This window comes from Eleutherodactylus coqui, chromosome 5, assembly GCF_035609145.1.
Source record: "Eleutherodactylus coqui strain aEleCoq1 chromosome 5, aEleCoq1.hap1, whole genome shotgun sequence".
Lineage (NCBI taxonomy): Eukaryota > Metazoa > Chordata > Amphibia > Anura > Eleutherodactylidae > Eleutherodactylus > Eleutherodactylus coqui.
The window spans coordinates 39475312-39503038 of record NC_089841.1 but is presented as its reverse complement, the minus strand read 5'-3'; the positions used below and the strand labels follow the sequence as shown (position 1 = coordinate 39503038).

Here is a 27727-nt window from a genome sequence, read left to right as displayed (position 1 = left end):
GCATTATTATGGCCATGCAGAAGTGTATAGACCCACTTGCTGCCTCGGGACAACCCCTTTAAGGTGTTCAGACGGTAGATCCAGTACATTTCTTTTCTTCTCAGTTTCATTATTGAGTTTTGTTTTATGGTTTCTAACGGAATTAGTTTTAATTTTTCACTGTTTTTATTGTGTTTTTCTTGGAAGTGTTTAGATATACTGTGTTTTTCGTACCCCCTTTTTATGTTATATCGATGTTGATTGATCCTTATATTCAGGCTATTAGTTGTTCTTCCAACATAACGCAAGCCGCAAGGGCATTCTAATAGATAGATGATATTTTTACTTTTACATGTCATTTTTTTCTTTTATTTCTATTTTTTCCTCACTTTTTTGTACATAGTTTTGTTTATGACATATATGTGTACAACATTTACATTTCTTGCTGTTACATTTAAAACCACCTGTTATTGTTTTATTTTTCTCTTTAAATGGATTGTTTTTTTCTTTTTTATTTAGAGGATTTGATGGAGCTAAACTATTACCTATCGTTCTATTTTTTCTAAAAATAATTCTAGGGTTTTTTCTAGTGTTTTACCGAGGTAGGGGTCATTTTTTAAAAGGGACCAGTTTTTTTGTATGATATTTTTTATGTAATTGTGGTCTGTACTAAATTTTGTAATAAAAGTATTATTGCTGTAGGTGTTTTGTTTTGTGTTTATTTTTTTTATTGTTTTTTCACTTTTTTTGGTTTTTTGATAAGCATCTTTTAGTAATTGCTTTGGGTAATTTTTGTTTTCAAAACGGTGAATTATGTTTTTTGCTTGATTTTCAAAGATATCTTTTTCACTGCAGTTTCTGTAAACTCGTCGTAATTGACTGTAAGGTATGTTGTTTTTCCATTTTTTGTGATGGCAGCTGTTGTATTGTAGATAACTGTTTTTGTTTACCTTTTTAAAATGAGTTTTTGTATTTATGATATTATTTTTAATGTATAAAACTAGATCTAAGAAAATTATTTCTTTATTGTTAATGGTGGATGTGAATTTTAGATTTTTTTCGTTTTTATTGATATTAATGATGAAATTTTCTAGTTCTAGTTTTGAACCTTTCCAGATTATTAGTATGTCGTCAATGTAACGACCATGGTATACTATATTATTATTTTTGAATTTTTCGGCCTCGAATTGTCCCATATATAGATTAGCGAATGTCGGAGCAAATTTGCTCCCCATCGCTGTTCCGGTTGTCTGAAAATAAAAATTAAAAAAAAAAGAAAAATAATTGTTTTTTAATGCAAAGATTATGAATTTTAATAAATGCTTTTTTTGAGACTGTGGCATGAGTGGGTCATTGTTTATGAACCACTCAATTGCTTCTACCCCTAATTCGTGTGGTATACTTGTGTACAACGATTCTACATCAAGTGAGCACCACATATATTCTTCTTTCCATTCAATTTTTTGTATAGTATCTATTATTTGGCTGGAGTCTTTAATATAAGTAGGGAGGCTAATGACATATTTTTGTAAGATTTTGTCTATATATTCCGCTAAGCGGCTAGTTACTGAATTTATTCCTGATATTATAGGTCTACTGGGGGGATTCTGTGCATTTTTATGGATCTTTGGTATGTGGTATAGGAATGGGATTTCTGGTTCTATATTTATTATATATTTTGCTTCCATCTTACTAATTGCGTTTTCTGCTTCTGCTTCCGTAACCATTGTTTTTAGTTCTTTATGGATCGTTATTGTGGGATCATTTATGACTTTTTTTATAGTTATTTTTATCGTTTACTAGATCGTTACCTATTTGTATATATCTATCTTTATCCATGATGACAATTCCCGCCCCTTTGTCAGCTCTTTTTATTACCAATTCTTTGTTTTCTGATAGTTTTTTTAGAATCTCTCTCTCTTTTTTTGATAAATTGTCTTTATATTGGTTGTTTTTATGTAGGTTTTTCAATTCTCGTGCTACGTTATTGAAAAATAGTTCTATGTTAGGTCCTTTTGCTTCAGTTGGGAAGAAATTACTTTTATTTTTGAGCTCCGTGGTTATGGGCATGTCTATATGAAATTCTATTTCGTTATTTGTAGGGATTGCTTTTTCATTCATTAAGAAATATCTACTTCTTGTCAAAAAAAAAAAAAAAAAAGTTATAGTTAGCTCTAGAAATTGCGTATCTTCATGTTGAATTGGGTGTGGTTTTAACATTGGTCCATCTTCCTATTCAGGTGTCCACAATATAGGATCAAGTATGGAAAAAGACAGGAACAAGATGGCAGAAAGTGTATTAAATCTCACCCTAGAGATGCACTTCCAGCTTACTGGAGAGGTGAGAGATTCTGATGATGTCACATTACATCATTCTTATCTATGGTAATAACTAGAGATGATCGAACATGTTCGGCCCCGCCCCTTTTCGCCTGAACACCGAACTTTGCGAGTACTTCCGTGTTCGGGCGAAAAATGTTCGGCGGTCGCCGTGGCAGCGCGGGGGGGTGCGGCGGGGAGTGGGGGGGAGAGGGAGAGAGAGAGGGCTCCCCCCTGTTCCCCGCTGCTGCCGCCCGCGCTGCCACGGCGACCCCCGCCCCCCGGCGGCCCCCGAACCTTTACGCCCGAACACTGAAGTGTTCGGGAAAGCCGGTGTCCGGGTGCGTAAGTGTCCGTTACGGACACGTTCGATCATCTCTAGTAATAACAGATTATGTCACTGGAGAGGGGAGAGATTCTGATGATATCACAATACATCATTCTCATTTATGGTAATAACAGATGATGTCACTGGAGAGGTGATGAACTCTGGAAATGTCTGTAGTAATATTTATTACTGTCTCCCCATATACAGGATTATACAGTAGTGAAGAAGACCTCTAGTGATGGCTGTCAGCCTCCTGTGTATGATGGATGGGGGAGATCCCTGAGCCCAATCATGGGGCCCCCACCTCGCCCCCTGATACATGAGGACATCAATGTACAGAAGATTCTGGAACTCGCCAACAAGATGATTGAGCTGCTGACTGGAGAGGTGATGCTGCAGGGAATGCTGGGACATTATACAGTAACAGCACTGGAGGCTTATGGGTGATGACTGTATATTGTGTTATTAGGTTCCTAAAAGGTGTCAGGATGTCGCTGTCTATTTCTCCATGGAGGAGTGGGAGTATTTAGAAGGACACAAGGATCTGTACAAGGACGCCATGATGGAGACCCGCCAGCCGCTCCCATCACCAGGTAATAGACAGGACTAAATACACGGGGACTTTATTATCTGTATGTAAAGAATGACTTCAGTGTCTGTCTGTGTTTCCTCCAGTTCCATCCAGTAAGAGAAGCCCACCAGAGAGATGTCCCCGTCCTCTTCTTCCACAGGACCACCAGGTAGATGGAGATGTCCCTCTGATCTGTAGAAGGCTGTGAAGCTCTTGTCTTCAGTCTTATTAGATGTCTTCTCCTTGTGTGATGAGGCCGGTGGAGATGGCAGGCTTACCGCTGACCAGGGACATTACATGTTGTCTGGATCTTCTCCCAGTTTTCTGGCAGTGGAGACTGCTGGTGGGAATAAGGAGCCAACAGGTTGGATTTATATCTATCTGCTCCTTTATGTCCCCCGAGACAAACCGCGGATGTGTCTGGTAGACGCTGATCTCCTCCACTGAGACAACATGCAGCATGTGTAGCCATGCCGGATATACATGTGTATGAGGATCCTGAGGGGTCATTTTGCCATTATCTTCAAAAAGTCCAACCATAATTTTTTGTGTATAAACCAATAAAGTTAGAGATGCGCGGTTTGGTGCATGTACTAAGGTGACCCTAATACACAGGCTTGGCTTTTCTTCCTGCCTACAGAAGCTGCCAGTCGCCGGCAGACAGCCAATGAGTGAGGAAGTGTCTGACTTTTTTTCTTTTTTGACAAAATGACAGAGAAACATAACATTACTGCATTAAATTTTGTGTGAAGCTTGGCAATTCCCTAGTGGAAACATCCGCAAGATTCAAAAGGCGTTTGAGGATGAAGCAATAGGCATCACATAGATAAAGGAGTGGTAAAAACGCTTCAACGATGGGCGCACATCAGTGGAGAGTCAGGCTCCATCCTCTCCCGACATGGCTCCATGTGACTTCTGGTTTTTACCCAAGGTGAAAATGTCCCTGAAAGGAACCAGATTTCAGTCTAGAGAAGACATCATGCAGAATAAGATGGACCAGGTATGCGCCATTTAAAAGAGGTGTTGGGAGAAGTGTGTGACTACCCAAGGAGACTACTTAGAAGAAGATTAGTGTAAAATTGCTTTATCTGAATACAATATTTTTTTGGAAATAGAGGTTGGATACTTTTTAAACACACCTCGTATATGCAGAGCTTCTAGACCTGCAGCTATGTGGCTCAGATAACTACTCCTGTCAGGTCATTCTTGGTCATCATGATGATTAATGATCTTCTCTTGTCATGTAAAACCTTCCATATGACTTCTCCAACCGTCTGCTGACTTTTACAATATTTGTCTCACAGCTTTTGTATCAGGATGAAGATCTGACTGATATTAATACTACAGAGACAAATGTGAGGGGCGATCAGCGGTGTAAAGAGGAGATTCCTACAGGTAACCGCCCAGGTGAGTAGTAACCACTAAATACAGCAGAGAGGAGTCACAGATTCCCCTCAGTCAGCGGCTGCAGATATGCTATTCTATGGTCTGTGGGATTATTGGTGATGACCGATCCTGCAGTCCGGGCCCCGTCCTCCCAGCTGGTTCATTCTGTAAGCCTGTTAGTGGCAGTAAATATATGAGACTACAGGCCCCCAGTCATCAGGGCACTAGGACTACTCGCCTGTAGTAAAGCATGGAATGTGTAAGTTATGGGGCATTTTTTATTTTATTAGCTATAATAAAGTAATTACAGTCATTAGTCTGATATAACCTGCCAGGAATGGAGACTAGAGATGAGCGAACGTACTCGTCCGAGCTTGATACTCGTTCGAGTATTAGCGTGTTCGAGATGCTCGTTACTCGTAATGAGTACCACGCGATGTTCGAGTTACTTTCAGTTTCCTCTCTGAGACGTTAGCGCGCTTTTCTGGCCAATTGAAAGACAGGGAAGGCATTACAACTTCCCCCTGCGTCGTTCAAGCCCTATACCACCCCCCTGCTGTGAGTGGCTGGGGAGATCAGGTGTCACCCGAGTATAAAAATCGGCCCCTCCCGCGGCTCGCCTCAGATGCGTTGTGAGATAGCTGAGGAACAGTGCTATAGTGTTGGAGCTGCTGTAGGGAGAGCGTTAGGAGTTAGTGCAGGCTTCAAGAACCCCAACGGTCCTTCTTAGGGCCACATCTAACAGTGTGCAGTAGTGTGGAGGCTGCTTTTAGCAGTGTTGCACATTTTTTTTTTTTTTGCTATATCGGCCGTGCAGAGCATTGCGCCCTGCAGTAATACTACAGGAACAGAAGTGGTGGTTAGGCAGGGAGAGTGTTAGGAGTTAGTGTAGGCTTCAAGAACCCCAACAGGCCTTCTTAGGGCCACATCTAACCGTGTGCAGTAGTGTGGAGGCTGCTTTTAGCAGTGTTGCACATTTTTTTTTTTTTGCTATATCGGCCGTGCAGAGCATTGCGCCCTGCAGTAATACTACAGGGACAGAATTGTGTAGGCAGGGCCAGAAGACATATATAGATTGAATATACGCAGTGGTCCTTTTGAAAAAAATATTTGAAGAAAAACAAATATTTGGCCTGCCTGTCACTCTGCTCAGTGTTCTGGGTTTGTGTCTGCTGCGGGTTGTAGTTCTCCAAATAAATACGCAGCCAGCTAAGTGTTACAGCAGGCTTGCGCAAAATTATTTCCTGGCGTTCCGTAAGCGAAGTGAGCCTACAACCACAGGCCAATAAGCGGCACATTAAATTACAGTGTTGTGTTTCTGCATTCCTGGTAATACAGCATGCTGAGGGGTAGGGGTAGGCCTAGAGGACGTGGGCGCGGCCGAGGGCGCGGAGGCCCTAGTCCGGGTGTGGGCACAGGCCGAGCTCCTGATCCAGGTGTATCGCAGCCGACTGCTGCGGGATTAGGAGAGAGGCACGTTTCTGGCGTCCCCACATTCATAGCACATTTAATGGGTCCACGCGGTAGACCCTTATTAGAAAATGAGCAGTGTGAGCAGGTCCTGTCGTGGATGGCAGAAAGTGCTTCGAGCAACCTATCGTCCACCCAGAGTTCTGCGCCGTCCACTGCTGCAACTCAGAATCCTCTGGCTGCTGCTCCTCCTTCCTCCCAGCCTCCTCACTCCATGAAAATGAGACATTCTGAGGAGCGGGCAGACTCCCAGGAACTGTTCTCGGGCCCCTGCTCAGATTGGGCAGCAGTGGTTCCTCTCCCACCAGAGGAGTTTATCGTGACTGATGCCCAACCATTGCAAAGTTCCCGGGGTCCGGGGGATGAGGCTGGGGACTTCCGGCAACTGTCTCAAGACCTTTCAGTGGGTGAGGAGGCCGATGACGATGAGACACAGTTGTCTATCAGTGAGGTAGTAGTAAGGGCATGAAGTCCGAGGGAGGAGCGCACCGAGGATTCTGAGGAAGAGCAGCAGGACGATGAGGTGACTGACCCCACCTGGTTTGCTACACCTACTGAGGACAGGTCTTCAGAGGGGGAGGCAAGGGCAGCAGCAGGGAAGGTTGCAAGAGGCAGTGCGGTGGCCAGGGGTAGAGGCAGGGCCAGACCGAATAATCCACCAACTGTTTCCCAAAGCGCCCCCTCGCGCCATGCCACCCTGCAGAGGCCGAGGTGCTCAAAGGTCTGGCAGTTTTTCACTGAGAGTACAGACGACCGACGAACAGTGGTGTGCAACCTTTGTCGCGCCAAGATCAGCCGGGGAGCCACCACCAGCAGCCTCACCACCACCAGCATGCGCAGACATATGATGGCGAAGCACCCCACAAGGTGGGACGAAGGCCGTTCACCGCCTCCGGTTTGCACCGCTGCCTCTCCCCCTGTGCCCCAACCTGCCACTGAGATCCAACCCCGCTCTGAGGACACAGGCACTACCGTCTCCTGGCCTGCACCCACACCCTCACCTCCGCTGTCCTCGGCCCCATCCACCAATGTCTCTCAGCGCACCGTCCAGCCGTCGCTAGCGCAAGTGTTTGAGCGCAAGCGCAAGTACGCCGCCACGCACCCACACGCTCAAGCGTTAAACGTGCACATAGCAAAATTTATCAGCCTGGAGATGCTGCCGTATAGGGTTGTGGAAACGGAGTCCTTCAAAAGTATGATGGCGGCGGCGGCCCCGCGCTACTCAGTTCCCAGTCGCCACTACTTTTCCCGATGTGCCGTCCCAGCCCTGCACGACCACGTCTCCCGCAACATTGTACGTGCCCTCACCAACGCGGTTACTGCAAGGTCCACTTTACAACGGACACGTGGACAAGCACAGGCGGACAGGGCCACTATATCTCCCTGACGGCACATTGGGTGAATTTAGTGGAGGCTGGGACAGAGTCAGAGCCTGGGACCGCTCACGTCCTACCCACCCCCAGAATTGCGGGCCCCAGCTCGGTGCTGGTATCTGCGGCGGTGTATGCTTCCCCCACTAAACCACCCTCCTCCTCCTCCGCAACCTCTGTCTCGCAATCAAGATGTGTCAGCAGCAGCACGTCGCCAGCAGTCGGTGTCGCGCGGCAGCACAGCGGTGGGCAAGCGTCAGCAGGCCGTGCTGAAACTACTCAGCTTAGGAGATAAGAGGCACACGGCCCACGAACTGCTGCAGGGTCTGACAGAGCAGACCGACCGCTGGCTTGCGCCGCTGAGCCTCCAACCGGGCATGGTCGTGTGTGACAACGGCCGTAACCTGGTGGCGGCTCTGCAGCTCGGCAGCCTCACGCACGTGCCATGCCTGGCCCACGTCTTTAATTTGGTGGTTCAGCGCTTTCTGAAAAGCTACCCTCGCTTGTCAGACCTGCTCGGAAAGGTGCGCCGGCTCTGCGCACATTTCCGCAAGTTCCACACGGACGCTGCCACCCTGCGCACCCTGCAACATCGGTTTAATCTGCCAGTGCACCGACTGCTGTGCGACGTGCCCACACGGTGGAACTCTACGTTTCACATGTTGGCCAGACTCTATGAGCAGCGTAGAGCTATAGAGGAATACCAACTGCAACATGGGCGGCGCAGTGGGAGTCAGCCTCCTCAATTATTTTCAGAAGAGTGGGCCTGGTTGGCAGACATCTGCCAGGTCCTTGGAAACTTTGAGGAGTCTACCCAGATGGTGAGCGGCAATGCTGCAATCATTAGCGTCACCATTCCTCTGTTATGCCTCTTGAGAAGTTCCCTGCAAAGCATAAAGGCAGACGCTTTGCACTCGGAAACAGAGCCGGGGGAAGACAGTATGTCGCTGGATAGTCAGAGCACCCTCCTGTCTATATCTCAGCGCGGTGAGGAGGAGGAGGAGGAGGAGGAAGATGAGGAGGAGGGGGAAGACACAGCTTGGCCCACTGGTGAGGGTAGACATGCTGCTGGCCTGTCATCCTTTCAGCGTGTATGGCCTGAGGAGGAGGAGGAGGAGGAGGAGGAGGATCCTGAAAGTGATCTTCCTAGTGAGGACAGCCATGTGTTGCGTACAGGTACCCTGGCACACATGGCTGACTTCATGTTAGGATGCCTTTCTCGTGACCCTCGCGTTACACGCATTCTGGTCACTACGGATTACTGGGTGTACACACTGCTTGACCCACGGTATAAGGAGAACCTTTCCACTCTCAAACCCGAAGAGGAAAGGGTTTCGAGAGTGTTGCTATACCACAGGACCCTGGCGGACAAACTGATGGTAAAATTCCCATACGACAGCGGTAGTGGCCGAAGGCGCAGTTCCGAGGGCCAGGTAGCAGGGGAGGCGCGGAGATCAGGCAGGATGTACAGCACAGACAGGCCAACACTCTTTAAGGCCCTTGACAGCTTTATGGCTCCCCAGCAAGACTGTGTCACCGCTCCCCAGTCACGGCTGAGTCGGCGGGAGCACTGTAAAAGGATGGTGAGGGAGTACGTAGCCGATCGCACGACTGTCCTCCGTGACGCCTCTGCCCCCTACAACTACTGGGTGTCGAAGCTGGACACGTGGCCTGAAATCGCGCTGTATGCCCTGGAGGTGCTTGCTTGTCCTGCGGCTAGCGTCTTGTCAGAGAGGGTGTTTAGTGCGGCTGGGGGAATCATCACAGATAAGCATACCCGCCAGTCAACCGACAGTGCCGACAGGCTAACACTCATCAAGATGAACAAAGCCTGGATTTCCCCAGACTTCTCTTCTCCACCAGCGGACAGCAGCGATACCTAAGCAATACGTAGGCTGCACCCGCGGATGGAAGCATCGTTCTGTATCCCCATCCAAAACGGGGACCTTTTTGCTTCATCAATCTGTGTATAATATTCCTCCTCCTCCTCCTGCTCCTCCTCCCTGAAACCTCACATAATGACGCCGAACGGGCAATTTTTCTTAGGCCCACAAGGCTCACTCATATAATTTTTCTAAACAATTTTTATACGTTTCAATGCTCATTAAAGCGTTGAAACTTTCACCTCCACCAATTTTTATTTTAACTGGGCTGCCTCTTGGCCTAGTTACCAATTAAGCCACATTAACCAAAGCGATTAATGGGTTTCACCTGCCCTCTTGGTTGGCCATGGCCAATTTTTTGGATGTACATTAGTACTGTTGATACAGCAATTTTTGTGGGCCCTCGCCTACAGTGTAATCAAATGACTTTTTAGCCCACCTGCATTACAGCTGACGTTACATCCGCTGTGTTGGGCAATGCAATGGGATATATTTATGTACCGCCGGTGGCTTCCTGGCACCCACCCATGCTGTCGGTCCACAGGGAGTTGTAAATGCATCTGTTTCCACTTCTAAAGAACCCCAGTCTGACTGGGGCATGCAGTGTGGGCCGAAGCCCACCTGCATTAAGCACGACATTACTATCTCAGCTGTGTTGGGCAATGCAATGGGATATTTTTATGTACCGCCGGTGGGTTCCAGGGAGCCACCCATGCTGTGGGTGCACACGGAATTCCCATTGCGGAGTTGTACCCGCCTGTGACTATTTATAAAAAACCGCGGTCTGACTGGGGCATGCAGACACCTTGACAGAATGAATAGTGTGTGGCACATAGGTTCCCCATTGCTATGCCCACGTGTGCAGCTCCAGATGGAGGTGGCACAGGATTATATTTCTCATTGCTTCTGTACAGCATTGTGGGCTATCGTCCCGCCCCTTTTAAAGAGGGTCGCTGCCTAGCCGTGCCAACCCTCTGCAGTGTGTGCCTGCTTTTCCTGTGGCAGACGCACTTATAAATAGACATGAGGGTGGCGTGGCATGAGGGCAGCTGAAGGCTGCGCAGGGACAGTTTGGTGTGCGCTGTGGACACTGGGTCGTGCGGGGGGGTTGGGCAGCATGTAACCCAGGAGAAGTGGCAGCGGAGTGTCATGCAGGCAGTGATTGTGCTTTGTTGGAGGTAGTGTGGTGCTTCGCTAAGGCATGCCATGCTAATGAGGGCTTTTCAGAAGTAAAAGTTGTTGGGAGGGGGGGGGGCACTCTTGCCGCTATTGTGGCTTAATAGTGGGACCTGGGAACTTGAGATGCAGCCCAACATGTAGCCCCTCGCCTGCCCTATCCGTTTCTGTGTTGTTCCCATCACTTTCTTAAATTGCCCAGATTTTCACAAATGAAAACCTTAGCGAGCATCGGCGATATACAAAAATGCTCGGGTCGCCCATTGACTTCAATGGGGTTCGTTACTCGAAACAAACCCTCGAGCATCGCGAAAAGTTCGTCTCGAGTAATGAGCACCCGAGCATTTTGGTGCTCGCTCATCTCTAATGGAGACCTATTTGTTTACAGCAATAATTACTTCATTAAGGGCAGGAAGCCTGTGCGTCCTACAAACAGATAATTGAAATTTCATGTTAAACCTTGTCGGCTCTGCTGCACCGTCGCTAGGATCCGGCTCTTCTACAACACCAAGCCTTGTCTGCTCGTCTGTGCTGCTGAACTATCCCTTCTTCACAGCGTTAAGGATTCACTAAACATCACCTACAGTAGGGGTTTATAGCCAAAAGAACACGCCAAAACCGCTGTGTATGTAGACTTACTAATTTATAGTAACATCTGTCACCTCATATTTGAGAAAAAAGACATCAAAAACATCAATTTCAAATCCATCTACAGCAATAATCCACGCCGATTGCTATTAGAAGCGATAGGACACTGATTGGTCACAGAGGGAGGTGGAGTCCGCACCAAAAGCATTCTGTGTAAACATATCCTAAGGCATCGCACTAGTATTTGGGAGATCAGGTCTACCACAGAGGAGGAGGAGGATCCGTGGCACTGCTGGTGGATGGAAATTATTCAGTACTCCACATTTATTAGGGACAACTCATCCTGGTGTCGGATTGACATCTTCATCCGGTCACTTACAGGCAACAGGCAGAATTTAAAAGCCGCAGGTATTCCGTAGCGTGTGACATCAGCCTGTCAGCTGATCGGACTCAGGCACAATGCAACACAGTTATTCCAAATCAGATTACTCAATTAATACATAAAACATATAAAAACATATAGGAATTAGAAGAGATAAAACCAGAACAATATGAAAACCGGACCTTATGAAACTGTACGGTAGAAAAAACAGAAGGAAGATTAATGGCAGAACAGGCTCAGATTGTTCTAATGAGTTTGCATATAATTCAGTAGATGAATGAGTGGCAGAACATTATCAGTCAAAGTTTTAGAACATCTCAATCTTCCAGTTATTTATGACATTAGCACAGTTCAGGTCCAAATAACATAAAATGGTTCAAAGGGTCAAAAATAAGTTAAAAACATCAAAAGCTTTTGATATTTTAACCTGAAATGCAACGATAGTCGGAATTTATGCGCACGCATTGCTATCATAATGGCAGGAAACAGGCAATTGACCAAAGAAGACAGACAGGCAATTATAACCCTTAGAAGTGTAGGTCTGTCCTACAGAGAATTGGCCAAGGTTGCAGGCAGTACAGTTTCCTATACCATCAAAAGACACTTGGAAACTGGAGGAAACCCTGACAGCCTCAGCCAATAAGAGCCGGCGCTGGATTAACCAATCAGAGCCATCGCTTGCAGGAGGCGGGGTATTCAAGCCCTGTCACCAACAGGAGATAATCCATTGGCATTGAGTACTATACAGAAGCCTGGTCAGAGTGCCACTGCCCAGTGGGAGAGACGGGGACGACGCCTGCTAAGTGAGTATTGTGTTTTTTGATTTTTTTTTTTTCATATAGTGTGGCGAGGGCTTATATTTCAAGTCCCCCATCCCCGCCCTTTTCCCCCTAAAATCAAGGTAGGGCTTATTATGGGAATAGGTCTTATTCTCAGGGAAACTTGATACTTACAAATATCTTCCTGGAATGGAACCTGTTTGTAAGTAGGCGACTATCTGTATTTTTATTCATCTTAACTTGTTAGTTCTATGTTTTCATTTCAAAGTATAATTGAGACATTAAACTGCATAAATGGCAATAAAAGTGGGGAAAATTGTAGTGGTGTAAAATTTTTGACCAGTAATGTATATAGGTTGCAGAAAAAAGAGGAAAACAAAAAGCAGCCGGCAGATCAGTATAGGTATTGGGGAGAACAAAAGGAAAAAAACAGAAGGAGGAGAAGCAATATTGATAAAGCCAGTTCATCATTTACAGGATGATCTTCCCTCTTGGATAACCGTACTTCATCTCTTGCCGGCTGCCTGGATAACAATATCCATATTCTATCACAATGGCCTGATTAGCCAGATGTTCCTTGTCTGTGAGGTTATCCATAACTTTCTCCAGATGATATAGAGTTGGAAACGCATCGCTAGCTAGTAAGAAAAAAGACTCAGTGGCTGGTGCTTGGTGACAAATTGGGTTGAATTTGATTGCTTCTTGTCCCCGGTTTTCTTCCACCCATCGCACCACTCTTGTCCATAGTGATTGGTATTGCAGCTCAGATCCAATGAAGTGAATGGGAGCTGAGCTTCAATACCAGACTCCATCCACAAACAAGGATGGTGCTGTCTTTGGAAGAAAGCAGCCTCGTTCTTCGAACCCTGGGCAACCCCTTTAAGTTGAGTATCTTAAAGGTGTTTTCCAGGATATTTGAAGAAGTAAAAAATAAAAAGGTTAAACGGCCTTAAAATAAGGAGAAATTGAAGACTCTTCTATCCTGGCCCAGTTTATAAAAGATTATCCTTGTTGAAATGATAAACTGGTGGCCCTGAGTTTTGATTGTAGCTGCATACAACTACTGTATTTAATTACATTTACTGCCTGCCTAGGATACTTCAATACTACTCTGGCAAAGTCTTTTTTTCAAAGTCGCTATTTCCAACTAGGGCACATGCGCTGCATACCGGTGCTTACAGAAATGACATAGCTGTATCTGCCTTTTTCCTGCTAAGTTTCAATTTCTTTTTTCATATGTACTGAGTTTTTACAGTGTTGGGCACAAGGGCAGAGGGGACTGCTTACACCCTGTCCTGCCTGCTCATGGGCCGGTGACTGCACTCTATAGGACACACATTGTCACTATATCCTATTGGATAGATTACGTTCTCTGAGCTGTCATTCATGATAGAACCGCTGCTCATTGGTCCTGCATAGACATAGCCTCACATTGGCTAGACATCTAATCATCCCACCCTCTCTATAAAAAGCTGTCAGCGCAGCGCTGCCTTAATTATAACCTACCTGAACTCTTTGAGAAAGCCTGTGTGGCGAAAGAGGTTGGGAGGGCATGTGTTACAGGTTTTTCAGCTTAGGTGTTGAGGCAGTTCTTTGTGGCCTGACAGGGAACTCTGTCACGACTGTGATTGCTGCATAATCAGCATAGCAGTTTAACCCCTTAGTGACCAAGCCTGTTTGCGCCTTAATGACCAGGCCAAATTTTGCAAATCTGACACGTGCCACTTTAGCATGGAAAAATACCAGAAAGGTTTTGCATATCCAAGCGATTCTGACATTGTTTTTTCACCATGTTGTACTTCATTTAGGCGGAAAAAAAAGACCGATAGAATTTGTGTTTATTTATTAAAAGCGCCAAAATTGGGAAAACTTTGAAAAAATCATCATTTTTTCACATTTCCAACTGCAATATCTCAAATATGTGCAAAAATAATATAGAAATTTTTCATAAGATATATATTTCCATCCGTTTACTTTATTTTTGGCGCACATTGGAAAAACCTTCGTTTTTTTTAACCATTTAGGAGACGTGCAAATTTAACATTACTTTTCAGCATTTTGAGGAACACTTTGTTTTCCTACACCAAGCCAAGATTGGAAAGGCTCATAGGAGTCAAAATGATAGATACCCCCACAAGTGACCCTATTTTAAAAACTACACCCCTTAACGTATTCACTGAGGGGTGTCATGAGTATTTTAACCCCACAGTTTTTTTTAAGGAGTCAATGCAATTTAGAAGAGAAAAACTAAAATTTCATATTTTTGCAAATATGTCATTTTAAAGACAGGAATTTTTTCTATAGTACACATGAAAATGAGGATTTGCACCCCAGCATGGATACCCCTGTTTGTCTCTTGCTCAGAAACATACCCATTGTGGCCCTAGTATTACGGCAGTATGCACAATGGGGCCCAAAATGAAAGGAGCAACCGGTGGCTTTCGGAACAGAAATTTTGCTTGAAGGAGATTTAGGCCCTATTGCACACTTGTAGAGCCATTGAGTGACCAAAACGATAGAGAACCCCCACAAGTGACCCCATTTTGAAAAGTAGACCCCTTATCGAATTTATCTAGGGGTACGATGACTTTTTTGACTTCACAGTTTTTGAATGAATCTAAGCCAAGCCGAAGGAAAAAAATTACGATTTTCATTTTATTGGTAATTCTGTCATTTTAAAAGCAGTTTTTTTGTACAGCACATATATGAATGTAAGACTTGCACCCCAAAATGGATACCCCTGTTTGTCCTGTGCTCAGAAACATACCTATTGTGGCCCTAATCTTATGTCTGGATGCACAATGGGGCCCAAAATGAAAGGAGCAACCAGTGGCTTTCGGAACAGAAATTTTGCTTGAAGGAGATTTAGGCCCTATTGCACACTTGTAGAGCCCTTGAGTGACCAAAACGATTGAGAACCCCCACAAGTGACCGCATTTTGAAAAGTAGACCCCTTAAAGAATTTATCTAGGGGTACGATGTCTTTTTTGACTTCACAGTTTTTGAATGAATCTAAGCCAAGCAGAAGGAAAAAATTATGATTTTCATTTTTTGGGCAATTGTGTCAATTTAAAAACTGTTTTTTTTTGTCCAGTGTACATAGGAATGAAGACATCCACCCCAAAATGGATACCCCCATTGTCCTGTGTTCAGAAACATACCCATAGTGGCCCTAATCTACTTAAAGGAAACATGGCTAGGCCTATAATGGAAGGAGCACCCTTTGGATTTCAGGGTACAACGGAATAAATTCCAGTCCTCATTGCCCACATGTAGAGCCATTGAGACGCCAAAACGATAGAGAACCCCCACAAATGACCCCATTTTGAAAACCAGACCCCTTCACAAATTCATCTAGGGGTGTACTGCGTATTTTGACCCCACAGTATTTGAATGAATCTAAGCAAAGCAGAAGGAAAAAATTACGATTTTCATTTTTTTGGCAATTGTGTCAATTTAAAAACTGGTTTTTTTGTACAGTGTACATAGGCATGAAGACTTTCACCCCAAAATGAATACCCCCATTTGTCCCGTGTTCAGAAACGTACCCATTGTGGCCCTAATCTACTTACAGGACACATGGCTAGGCCCATAATGGAGGGAATGCCCGCTGGATTTCAGGGCAGAACTGAATAAATTCCAGGCCCCATTGCTCACTTATACGGAAAGAAAATTGACTTCCTAAAAATAATCCCCCCCCCCCCCCGCCATCCCCATTTTCTGGCATTCCCTAAATATTAGATAAAGGTAATAATATAAACTGCGTTTTATATCTGAAGACAGGGGTAATTACGGAGGCTGGTTGGGTTGGGCGCATGGGGCAAGAAAACCGGTTATCCCCCTCCTCTCATGCTATTTGGGGGTATTTCGTAACCTCAGCAGCGGGTATAGGGTGTAAAAAGTGGCGCTCTGTGAGTCTCCGTAAGCTTGCTAAGGTTCGGCGGTCTCACAGACAAGGCGCACAACAAGCTGCTCCTGGAACTGCAGGAAGGTGAGCGTTCCCGGGGCTTCTTGTAAATTACGGATTACAGGTAGCGGTCTGAATAATGCCGGGCTCACGTAGCCGTAGGCAGAATCTGCTTGCGGAGGCCCACAGCGGATTCCAGCTGTGAGCCCGGCTGTGACCCTGCGTACGGCCGTGTAATGTACTGCGCATAACTGCCTACTCACACAGGCGGTCATGTGCAGTACTTTTTTTTTGTTTTTATTTCCCGCGCCGTCGCTTAGAGATGACCCGGGTACCCGCAGCCCGTACACAATGTGTTTGCATATGGGCTGCGAGTATATCTGCGGTCATAGAGCACAACGGGCTCTAGGTCGCGGATATCCGCGGTAAAATATAGCATGCCGTGTTCTGTTTCTGCGAGTGGATTCCGTAATTCCGACCCACTAATTGGGGGGAATTGTGTAATCCAATGCATGCGATTGATCCGTGGATTACCGCTGATCAAGCGCATGCAGAACCCGTAATACCTCTCCGGTCATGTGTGACCGGCCTAATGTTAGATCGCTAATTTATCACGTGACCGGGGACCGCTCAGCGAGGCCTCCGGTCACTGCTCCAAGCACTCAGCGACCGTTGGTCGCTGGGAGCAAGGAGATTTAAAATTTCCTGGGCTCTCCGACTCCTGCGAATGTGTCCGGCATTTTGCCGGCGGGCGCATGCGCAGCAGCCGGAAGGGTCCAATATAGGATAATCGCATCTGGATTCAAATGCGGAAGCCTCCGAGAAGATGTTTCATCTCCTCTCACCGATCGCATCGGTGAGGGGAGATGAAACTGCCACTTTTTTAAGAACTTTTACGTGATCGCCACATACCGCGGCTCCACGTGACATCTCCAGGCTCTTGGCTTGGATTTTAAATTTCTTGGGCAATCTTTCACTTTTGCGCATGCGTCCGCCATCATGCTGATGGGCGCATGCGCCGACGCTGGGGTAAGGTCTGGGGATAAACATCCCACCAGGGAACAAATCCGGGACCTTGGGTACGTAATTTCATCCCCCCTTACGGATACGATCCGTAAGGGGAGATGAAACTTTAACTTTTTAAACTTTTTTTTTTAACTTTTAACTTCTTTTTTTTTTTTTTTTTTTTTTTTTTTACTTTTTAACTTTATATGATCACCGGGTGATCATATGACTGGAAACCGCATACAGCGGTCCCCAGTCATATCTCCCTGCACTCGGCTATCTGTGACAGCCGGGCGCAGGGAGATTTTGAATTTGCTGGGCTCGCCAGCCTTCTGCGCATGCGCGCCACATCGGCGCATGCGCAGGAGCCAGCGGGGGGTCCGGAGACTGGCCGGAGGACATGGAGGAAGCGGGGTGAGTATTTTCACCTCCCCTCATGGATCCGATCCATGAGAGGAGGTGAAACTTTTCTTTTTTTAACATCTTTATTTACTTTTCCGCGATCGCCGTTATCCATTGGTCCCCACTGACATCTCCTGCCTCCCGGCTACTTACAGGAGATTTTAAATTTCCCGCGCCGCCGGGCCTTCTGCGCATGCGACTGACGTAATGCCGCCTGGCGCGCATGCGCAGAAGGACGGCTTCAGGACCCGGAGGACGAGGAGAGCGGGGAGCAGTGCGGCGGACAGGGGTGAGTAATTTCAGCTGCCCTGATGGATCCGATCCATCAGGGCAGTTGAATCTTTAACTTTTTTAAAACTTGTTTTAACTTTTATGCGATCGGCGCTATCGATTGGACAGCGCCGATCGCATTGCCGGGGGGGGGGGGGGGGTCCGCAGCCCGGGATGACAGCTCCATGCTGTCGGCTACCTGCGGGCACCGACAGCATGGAGTTATCACGTCCAGAGCCCGAGGGGCTTTATTCTCTGTAGGACGCATGTTTTTACGTCCTCATAGAATAAAGCCCACTTCGGGAGCACGTAAAAAGGCTATGGCCCGGTCGTTAAGGGGTTAATGAAGACCTATGAAGAATACGCCTGCTCCACTGGAGTTTTTCTGCTTCCTTGGATATTGGGGGTGCCAGGAGTCCAGGCACCCCTCAACAAGTAAGATTTCTCTATTCTGACACAGTTTGACGGAGCGCATAAAGTGAGTTTTTTCCCATTTTGAATATATATTTCTCTCCTCCTCAACACGGTTGTTTTGGAGTCGCTCGCTGCTGCTCTCCCTCAGGGGATGTTCTAGGACCGTCAACGTGTACTGCCCCAAATTTGGCTTGAAAGGCCCCTGTGGACCAACGAACTGACCGGTCTCTTAACCATAGGACCGGATCAGTTGCGGTGAATGTCTTTCCACACTAGTTCTGTTCTCTACTTTTCCATACACCATTGGAGCGCCGCTTCTGACCCAAATATTTTGTCTAAAGGGGTTAATGGGATATTATTATATGTCTGCTTATATAGCACCTCTATTAACTGACACACTGTGCATCCTACTATTGGTTGCTAACAGTTATGTAATCACCGAAAAACACTACAAGCTGTGTGACTATATTACTGGCTACAGACAATTGCCCTCACAGCCTGCCTAGCAATATATATTTAGCTAATTTATGCACTCAGTAAGGATTTAGTTCAACCACCTATTCTTTGTCTATTTTGAGCGCATATGTCAACAAAGTATATAATTTTATATCATTCTCTTTTGGAGGGTATAACCATTAGGCTATTTTCTGTCTTATATATGCCTTTCATCTGGTATACTTGGCTAAATAAGCTTATTTAGCTCCCTTTCTAGATCTTCCCTTACAGCACCATAACTTAGGATGGTTCTCTTTGTGATTCATTTGAATTTGATAAAATAATATATCCATTAACCCTTTCCAATCCAATTATTTTTTTCTCATCCATTCTCCCCAGCTCCAAATAAATTGCTGGGGAGAATGAATGAGAAAAAATACGTTTTCCCTGCACCCTCCTGAACTGACAGAGTTCAGGAGGGTGCAGGTGCTCACTGCACTGTGGGGGGAGCTGCTTACCTGTCCGGCGTCTTCCGCATTCTCTCTTCTGCCTCCCGGCTCGGCGATCATGTGACCGCTGGGGTCAGGTGGCACCCAGCGGTCACATGATCGCACGGCCAGAAGGGAGAAGGTAGAAGACGCTGGACAGGTAAGCAGGTCCCCCCACAATGCAGGCTCGGCATTTATGTTACTGCTGGGGGTCTGGTGACACCGGCGGTCACATGATTGCCGTCCAGAATCTTCATGCATCACATAGCGCTAATTGAGCGCTATGTAATGTGTAAATGAGAAGGCAGAAAGGGTTAAAAACTCTTTCTGCCTTCTCCTCGGGGGTCCTCAATGAGGAACAGTGCAGGAATGTATCTGCACCCGATGTGACTGATGATCGGGTGCAGATGCACTCCTGCACTGCAGTGTCGGGCCTGTACCGACATCGGAGCTGTGCAGGAAAATGATGATGTCCCGACACTGGAGTGGAAAGGGTTAAAGCTTCCCTCATTCTAGCAACAATTCTGGGATTTTGCGTGACTTTAATGTTGCCTCATATTTCTATTCAGGTGCCTACACAAGGATGGAGAAGGACAGGAACAAGATGGCGGAGAGCATATTAAATCTCACCCTAAATATACTCTTCCAGCTTACTGGAGAGGTGAGAGATTCTGATGTCACATTACATCATTCTTATCTATGGTAATAACTGATGATGTCATTAACCTATTAAGGACCAGGCACAGTAAATTTATGGCGCCTGGTCCCCGGCTTAAATCCCAGCTGTAAGTAAAATTACGGCGGGTATTTAAGCCTCCTGTCTCTGCAATTAATCAGAGACAGAACGGGTTGTCAGCTGTTAGTCACAGCTGATAACCTGTGGGAGAAGGCAGGACGGGTTTTTAACCCTTTCTGTCTTCTCCTTCCCCGAGTGCACAGCGCTCAATAAGCACCATGTACTAACAAGTGGAAGTGTGGTCACATGACCACCGGGATTCCCTGCTACAGCAGAGCTACAGGGTCATACTAGAGCCTGATCAGCTCTGCCAGTGACTAATGTCACAACAGGGAATATTTTTCCCTGTAACTGTGGCTCCTACGAATTTCCCAGCTACAGTGGAAAAATGTCAAGTAAAAACAAACCCAAAACATGTGAATATCCTCCAGAGATCTTGTATGACATCATGGGGGACATATGTATGTAATTATGTTTTTTACTATCTAAGTAAAAGAAAATTACAGAATAAAATAAAAATAAGAAAATAACCCAAAGCTGCCTCCAACCAAAACTGTCGCTATATGCGGCCTATAATCCAAAACCATACATACTAAATTTTAAAACGCCCAAAACAAAATGAGGAACCCGTTCTCATACGTTTTTAGTGTAAATATACCAATTTTAATATTTAAAGTTATTTTTTTTAATGATTTTTATTTAGCTTTTTGCCCCCAATAAAACTAAAAAATGGGAAAAAATGTCAGTGAAAAAAAGATATTAAAAAATAGCCCTATATGTTACGGGAAAAAATGCAACAAAAAATAATTTAGGTAGCTAAACGAAAAAAATAGGGCAGTTAAACCACTACATGGGTAAAATCCCTAAAAAGTGTCTGGTCCTTTAGGTACTAAACAGCCTGTTCCTTAAGGGGTTAACCCCTTAGTGACGGAGCTTTTTTGCTTTTTTCCATTTTCGTTTTGTCCTACTCCCTTAAAAAATCGTAGCTCCTTTAGTTATCCATCGACGTCGCTGTATGAGGGCTTGTTTTTTGCGGGATGAGTTGTATTTTTCAATGGCACTATTTATTGTACCATATAGTTTACTGAAAAACTTTTTAAAAATTCTAAGCGGAGAGAAATGGGAAAAAAACCCCGACATTCCACCATCTTTCGGTGCGTCCTGTTTCTGCGGCGCACAAACTGCAACAAAAACGAGCTCATAACTTAATTCTATGGGTCAGTACGATTACTACGATACCAAACTTATATAGTATTTTTTTTTTGCTGTAGTACTTGTATTTTTTTTTAAGCTATTTAATTTTTTAAATTATTTTCTGTGTCCATTTTCTGCACACAGTAACTTTTTATTTTTTTGGCGATGTAGTTGTGTGAGGGCTCATTTTGTGCGGTATGTCCTGACTTTTCCTTTGTTACCATTTTTGCATACAGTTGACTTTTTGATCGCCTTTTATTACATTTTTTCTCGGAGATAGGGTGACCAAAAAAGGGCATTTTGGGCATTCTTTATTTCTTTCTTTTTTTTTACCACGTTCACTGTGCGGGGTAAATAATACATTACTTTGATAGATCAGACTTTTACGGACGCAGCGATACCAAACAAGTATTTTTGGTTTATTTTTTTTTTTTTTTTTATTGCAAATATGGCAAAAGGTTTTTTTGTTTTTTTAACTTTTATTACTTTTTTTTAATAATAACTAAAACTTTATTGTTCTTTTTTTACACTCTCTTTCAGTCCCCAGGGGGGACCACAACCAGCGATGCTTTGATCGCTCCTGCAGTATCACGTAATGCTATAGCATTATGTCATACTGCTTTTTCACAGGCAGTCTATCAAGCCACCCCACTGCCATGACACCTGCACGGCTCCCCCGATCTCACCGCGATCAACGATGTTCGGGGCACTTAAAGGGTTAATAGCCGCGATGCGTCCTGCAACAGCAGGACGGAGAAAGTTGATAAGGCTGTCACTAAGGGGTTAAAGAGGGGAGAGATTCTGATGATGTCACATCATTCTTACATATGGTAATAACGGGTTATGTCACTGGGGAGGTGATGGACTCTAGAAATATCTGTAATGACATTTATTAATGTCTCTCCATACATAGGATTATACAGTAGTGAAGAAGACCTCTAGTAATGGCTGTCGGGCCCCTGTGTGTGATGGATGGGGAAGACCTTGGAGCCCAATCTCGGGGCCCCCACCTCACCCCCTGATACATGAGGACATCAATGTACAGAAGATTCTAGAACTCACCAACAAGATGATTGAGCTGCTGACTGGAGAGGTGACGCTGCAGGGAATGCTGGGACATTATACAGTAACAGCACTGGAGGCTTCTGGGTAATGACTGTATATTGTGTTGTCAGGTTCCTATAAGGTGTCAGGATGTCGCTGTCTATTTCTCCATGGAGGAGTGGGAGTATTTAGAAGGACACAAGGATCTGTACAAGGAGGCCATGATGGAGACCCGCCAGCCGCTCCCATCACCAGGTAATAGACAGGACTAAATACACGGGGACTTTATTATCTGTATGTAAAGAATGACTTCAGTGTCTGTCTGTGTTTCCCCCAGTTCCATCCAGTAAGAGAAAAACACCAGAGAAATATCAATGTCAGATTTGCTCAGCCATTCTAGAGGCTTACAGAGTGAAGGGTCTACATTCCCTGTCAGGAGTTTGGCGCCCTCTACCCACTCAGTAGGTGCTCATGTGAAGTGAAGCACCTGGCTGAATCCACTCAGCTTTGCAGAACTGTCACATCGTCTTCTGGCCACACTTATTTTGCCAAATTTTACAAAGTGCAGATGAGAGTCTTGGTCTTAAAGGGGTTGTCTCGCGAAAGCAAGTGGGGTTAAGCACTTCTGTATGGCCATATTAATGCACTTTGTAATATACATCGTGCATTAAATATGAGCCATACAGAAGTTATTCACTTACCCACTCCGTTGCTGGCGTCCCCGTCTCCATGGCTCCGTCTAATTTCAGCGTCTAATCGCCCGATTAGACGCGCTTGCGCAGAAGGGTCTTCACCCTTCTGGTCGGTCCGGGCACGAGCGGCGTTCTGGCTCCGCCCCCTTCTAAGCGTCATCGCGTAGCTCCGCCCCATCACGTATGCCGATTCCAGCCAATCAGGAGGCTGGAATCGGAAATAGACCGCACAGAGCCCACGGTGCACCATGGGCGAAGACCCGCGGTGCATCGTGGGTGAAGATCCCGGCGGCCATCTTGGAGGAAAAGAAGGAAGGAGTTGCAGAGAAGGGATTCGGGTAAGTAAAATTTTTTTTTTAATTTCAACACATCCCTTGGGTTTGTCCTGCACTTAACGGGGGGGCCTATGCAAAAAAAAAAAAAAACACCCGTTTCGGCGCGGGACAACCCCTTTAAGGTTTCACAGGCAACAATGACTCAGCATTCAGCCTTTTTCACGACCCGGGTATGCCCGACTCAACACTGGCATCCTACAACTTATCACCCAAGAAAAATAGACTCGACAACCTACGTTTTGGAAATTTTTGGCCACAGCAGCCATTTATTAAAATTAACACTATAAAACAATTTATTTTAATATGCGGGGAGGGAGACCCCTGGAGGCGCAACCATAAAGTTAAGGATCTGGTGCTTAATAGACAACAAAACGTATCTTGCCTCCAACCGTACTCCCGGCTCGGAGGCACCACTAGCTCCCCGCACTGGGAGGTTAGAAACACATTTTAAGCCACCCGGGATCCCTTACCTGGCCGTTACACCGCACCAGACCCAACCACAAACCAATAGGGTGCTACTTGTTCCAGGTGATCCCAGCTGTCTTCCATTCGGCCTAATATTCGCCCGCTCCGCTGCCCAAAAAACAAATGAATGTCCTAGGATCCACACCAACGCTGGTCCATTACCTGTCAAAACACAAGAACATAAGAAATCCCAAGAAAACTGCTATCTCTTCTTTTTTTCTTTTTTTTATTATATATATACTGTATATATATGTAACTATCCACCTATATGTGCCTAAACCACCCCTCAGGTCGTACGTACAACCGATATCGGTTAGACCGCCATCGCCCAATTTTTTTGCACTACTGCAGGACTCAAACCCCATTCAAAAGCCTCTGTTGCTGCGCCATTCTAAATGAATGGGAGGAGTACCCTGCATTTTCAAGTCCCAACTTCCCCAACGCTTTCTTTAACACCACCCCAAACTGGAACCTAGATAAGAACGATCCATCTCCATGTCGAAATAATGGGCCTCGGTTATTTGGTGACATTCTAATCAGGTTACCCAAGCACTTTACCGGACACATTGCGCCCCCCCCCCCCACTATCCCTAATATAATATTTTTTCCCTTTCCAAACTGGTCTGTCTTTGAACGCTTTAGCCATATCTCTATCCTATCCTTCGTTATCGTAACATCCGACCTCTCCAATCCTCCCCCCGTTGTCCTGCTTGGCGACACCAATTCGCCAATGCGAAACGTGCCAAAAGAAGGCCAAAGAAATAAACGCCCTAAATTTAACCACCTCCAGGCCATCCCTGCAAATCTCCTCCAATACTTTTTCCATTTGTTCCAATATAGCAAACGAGATAGGCCTTCTACTATCCTTCGTTCTCTTCTCTTTTTTAAAACCTTTTATGGCCTGGCCTATAAGAAAATGCTTTGTAATATCCTGCATGCCCCGAAATTTCAGACCAAAAGCCAAACCCGCCATAATTCTTTCCACCTTAGAAAATGACCAACCCTCACCATACGCTTTGCTCAACAACCATAACAACCCTACCCTGTCTTCATCCGAATATACTTCTCTAATCTCCTCAATCCAATGTTCCCAGTCACTCCACGCTGCCTCATATGCCTTCCAAGTGCCGGCCGCCAGCGACCTCTGAATTAGGTGTTCCGTCGCACGTCGACCAGCCGCCAAAGTTCCGGAGGGCATGGCTGTCCTTCCTTGTCTACCTCTGGCGCCAAAGTCCGAAAGTGCTCCCACTGAAAGCGAGAGAGTGAGTCGGCAATAGAATTTTTTACCCCCTGGACATATACTGCTACTACCCATGCATTCCGTGTTAAACACAACAATACTAACTGCCGTAACAGCTCAATGACTGGCTGTGAGTGCGTAGATCCGGTGTTAATGGCCTGCACAACCCCCATGTTATCACAATAAAATCCAACTTTTTTGTTCTTAAACCACTCTCCCCAAATCGCTACAGCCGCCACAATAGGGAACAATTCTTATAGGCTTAAGTTCCTGGTCAAGCCGGCTGTCACCCACTCCTCTGGCCATGCTTCCGCACACCACTGACCTCTAAAGAACACTCCAAAACCTACACTTCCCGCTGCATCAGTAAACAATATCCATTCTGCACTATCAACCCCCTCATCCATTACCGTGGACCTTCCGTTGTATTCGTCTAAAAATGACAACCAAACCTCCAAATCGTCCTTCATTTAGTAACCCTTATAAAGTGGTGCGGCTAATTTACGCCTGCCGTTGCCCGCGCCAACTTTCGACAAAATATTCTGCCCATGGGCATGATTCTACAAGCAAAATTTAATTTTCCCAACAGCGATTGTAATGCCTGCAACGTAATCTTCTTTCCTGCCCTGGCTTTCCGCAAATCATGCCTCAAGGATACTAACTTATCTTGGGGTGACCTAAATTCCATAGCCTGGGTATCAATCGTAATCCCCAGAAAACTCAAAACAGTCGTTGGCCCTTCTGTCTTTTCCGGAGCCAATGGTATGCCGAAATGATTCGCCACCCATTGAACTGTAGCTAATAAGGAGACGCACATGGGTGACCCTGCAGCCCCGATGCATAAAAAATCGTCCAAGTAATGAATAACGGAACGCACTCCTGTTACATCGCAAATTGCCCATTCTAAAAAAGGTGCTAAACGCTTCAAAATATGCACAAGAAATTGAACAGCCCATGGGCAAACATCTGTCAACATAATACCGCCCGTCCCAAAAACACCCCAGCAATCTACAACTGTCCGGATGGACCGGTAATAAACGAAAAGCCGATTCGATATCAGTCTTTGCTAGCAAAGCTCCCTGGCCATATTTCCTTACCCATTTTACCGCAGTGTCAAATGAAGTGTAAACTTCTGAGCAAAGCTCAGGGTCAATACCGTCGTTGACTGATGCCCCCTTTGAATATGATAAATGCTGAATTAGCCGAAACTTATTCGGCTCTTTTTTAGGCACCACCCCCAGCGGTAAAATAATCAAATCTCGACAAGGTGGGGACAAAAATGGGCCCGCCATTCTTCCTAAGCGCTCCTCCTTATCCAGTTTTTCCCTAACCACCTCCCCATGCTCCAAAGCAGACTTCAGGTTTTTTAACGACAAAGGTACCGTATGCCCCGGAGGAGGAATTCTAAAACCTTCCTTAAAACCGTTGAACAACAATAAACTTTTTTCACGGTCCCCATATCTATTTAGATAAGGGACCATCTTTTGAAGCCTCACCGGCGTCATCCCTTTTTCCACTACCACCTCCGCTTCTTCCCTTATCTCTCTTGATAGAGCGCGCTGCTCCGTGCGAGTCCCCATTGCATACTGAACAGACATGCTTAAATCTGCATGTTGCACCAAATTTACACTTTCCCTCATTAAATAGTCAACATACTCCTGGCTTTTTACTGCTGTATTGCCCACCCTGCTGCCCTGTTGCACTACCGATCCTTGAGCCAGCAGTGCCGGCACCTCCCTGAAAAGGATGCCCGTACTGTGCTGGGGCCATCACTTTTAACCAAAGCCCAATGTCCTTGTTATCCCATCTTATACTAGGCCGTACCGCCTTTCGCTGACGAAACTGTTCGTCGTAGCGAAGCCAAGTCTGCCCGCCGTACGTGCGGTACGCCTCCCCTATTGCATCCAGGTAACAAAACAAACCCAAACAGTTTTCGAGGGCTTTTTTCCCGATCACACTAGCTAAAATCGCAAAAGCTTGCAACCAATTTTGAAAATTCTGCGGAATTAGCCTCCATCGTTTCTTTTCTTCCTTGTCCTTCATTGAATCAGTCCTTTTTCCCCTTATCCAAATTAAACTTTTCTAGCGGCAAGAGGGAAAAAATCTCCACATACTCATCTTTCCATATTTTTTCCCTCACATGCTTTTTTAAATGGGCCCCCAACGGCCCCTCAAAACATACGTAGACCTCCCCTCTTGCCTTGTCATCTAACCGAATCACTTCACCCTCCCTTTCCGTCTGTATTCCTACCGTCACGCCAGACACCCCTGACTCGGTCATAACCCTTTGACTCCCCAATAAATTTTCCCTCTCATGCATACGTCCTTCTGTGCCTGCCAACCATGCTGCCACTGGCGATGTCACTACCTGACTACGCAACCCCAGACCCTGCTCGCAACGAGCCAACATCTCTCGCATGTTACCCAATAACAACCTAATATCCCCCTCATGCTGTCCGACCCCCACACATTCTCCACCGCTCCTAACTACATACCTGTCCCCCACTCTTACAATATTACCAACATTAACATTAGATAAGTGTGAAATACAGTCATGCTCACCAGGCCGCTGTGATCCCATCAGCCGTGCACCACAGATCCGGTCGACTCTCTTCCATCCGAGCTGCGTCTCTTCCCGAATTGTCCAGCTGGTATTGGAAAATGCTCCCTTGCTGTATTCGTCCTGTTTCCCCGAATTGACCCGGGCCGATTTGCCGCCCAGTCTGACTGCGGCACAAATACCGCTCTCCTCACTTGCCGCCCGCCTCCCAATAACTCGCAATGCAATCCTGTGTCCATGTCCCTGAGACGCTCGGACGAGCTTCCCGTGGCCCTAGGCGGATCTTCTAACCGCTGCCCATCATCCTCC

At 45.9% G+C, this 27727-nt stretch overlaps 1 protein-coding gene across 1 annotated transcript in view; it reads left to right on the top strand.

Annotated features, from left to right (window-relative positions):
- Positions 1 to 27727, top strand: part of LOC136628746 (zinc finger protein 585A-like) — a 79893-nt gene that overhangs the window by 42938 nt on the left and 9228 nt on the right. Inside the window, exons 3-10 of the mRNA XM_066604846.1 lie at positions 2220 to 2320; positions 2834 to 3013; positions 3096 to 3219; positions 3302 to 3366; positions 4502 to 4604; positions 19722 to 19813; positions 21996 to 22175; positions 22258 to 22381. Coding sequence (XP_066460943.1) covers positions 2243 to 2320; positions 2834 to 3013; positions 3096 to 3219; positions 3302 to 3366; positions 4502 to 4604; positions 19722 to 19813; positions 21996 to 22175; positions 22258 to 22381 — 946 coding nt within the window. The 5' untranslated portion in view covers positions 2220 to 2242. The remainder of the gene's footprint in view (positions 1 to 2219; positions 2321 to 2833; positions 3014 to 3095; positions 3220 to 3301; positions 3367 to 4501; positions 4605 to 19721; positions 19814 to 21995; positions 22176 to 22257; positions 22382 to 27727) is intronic.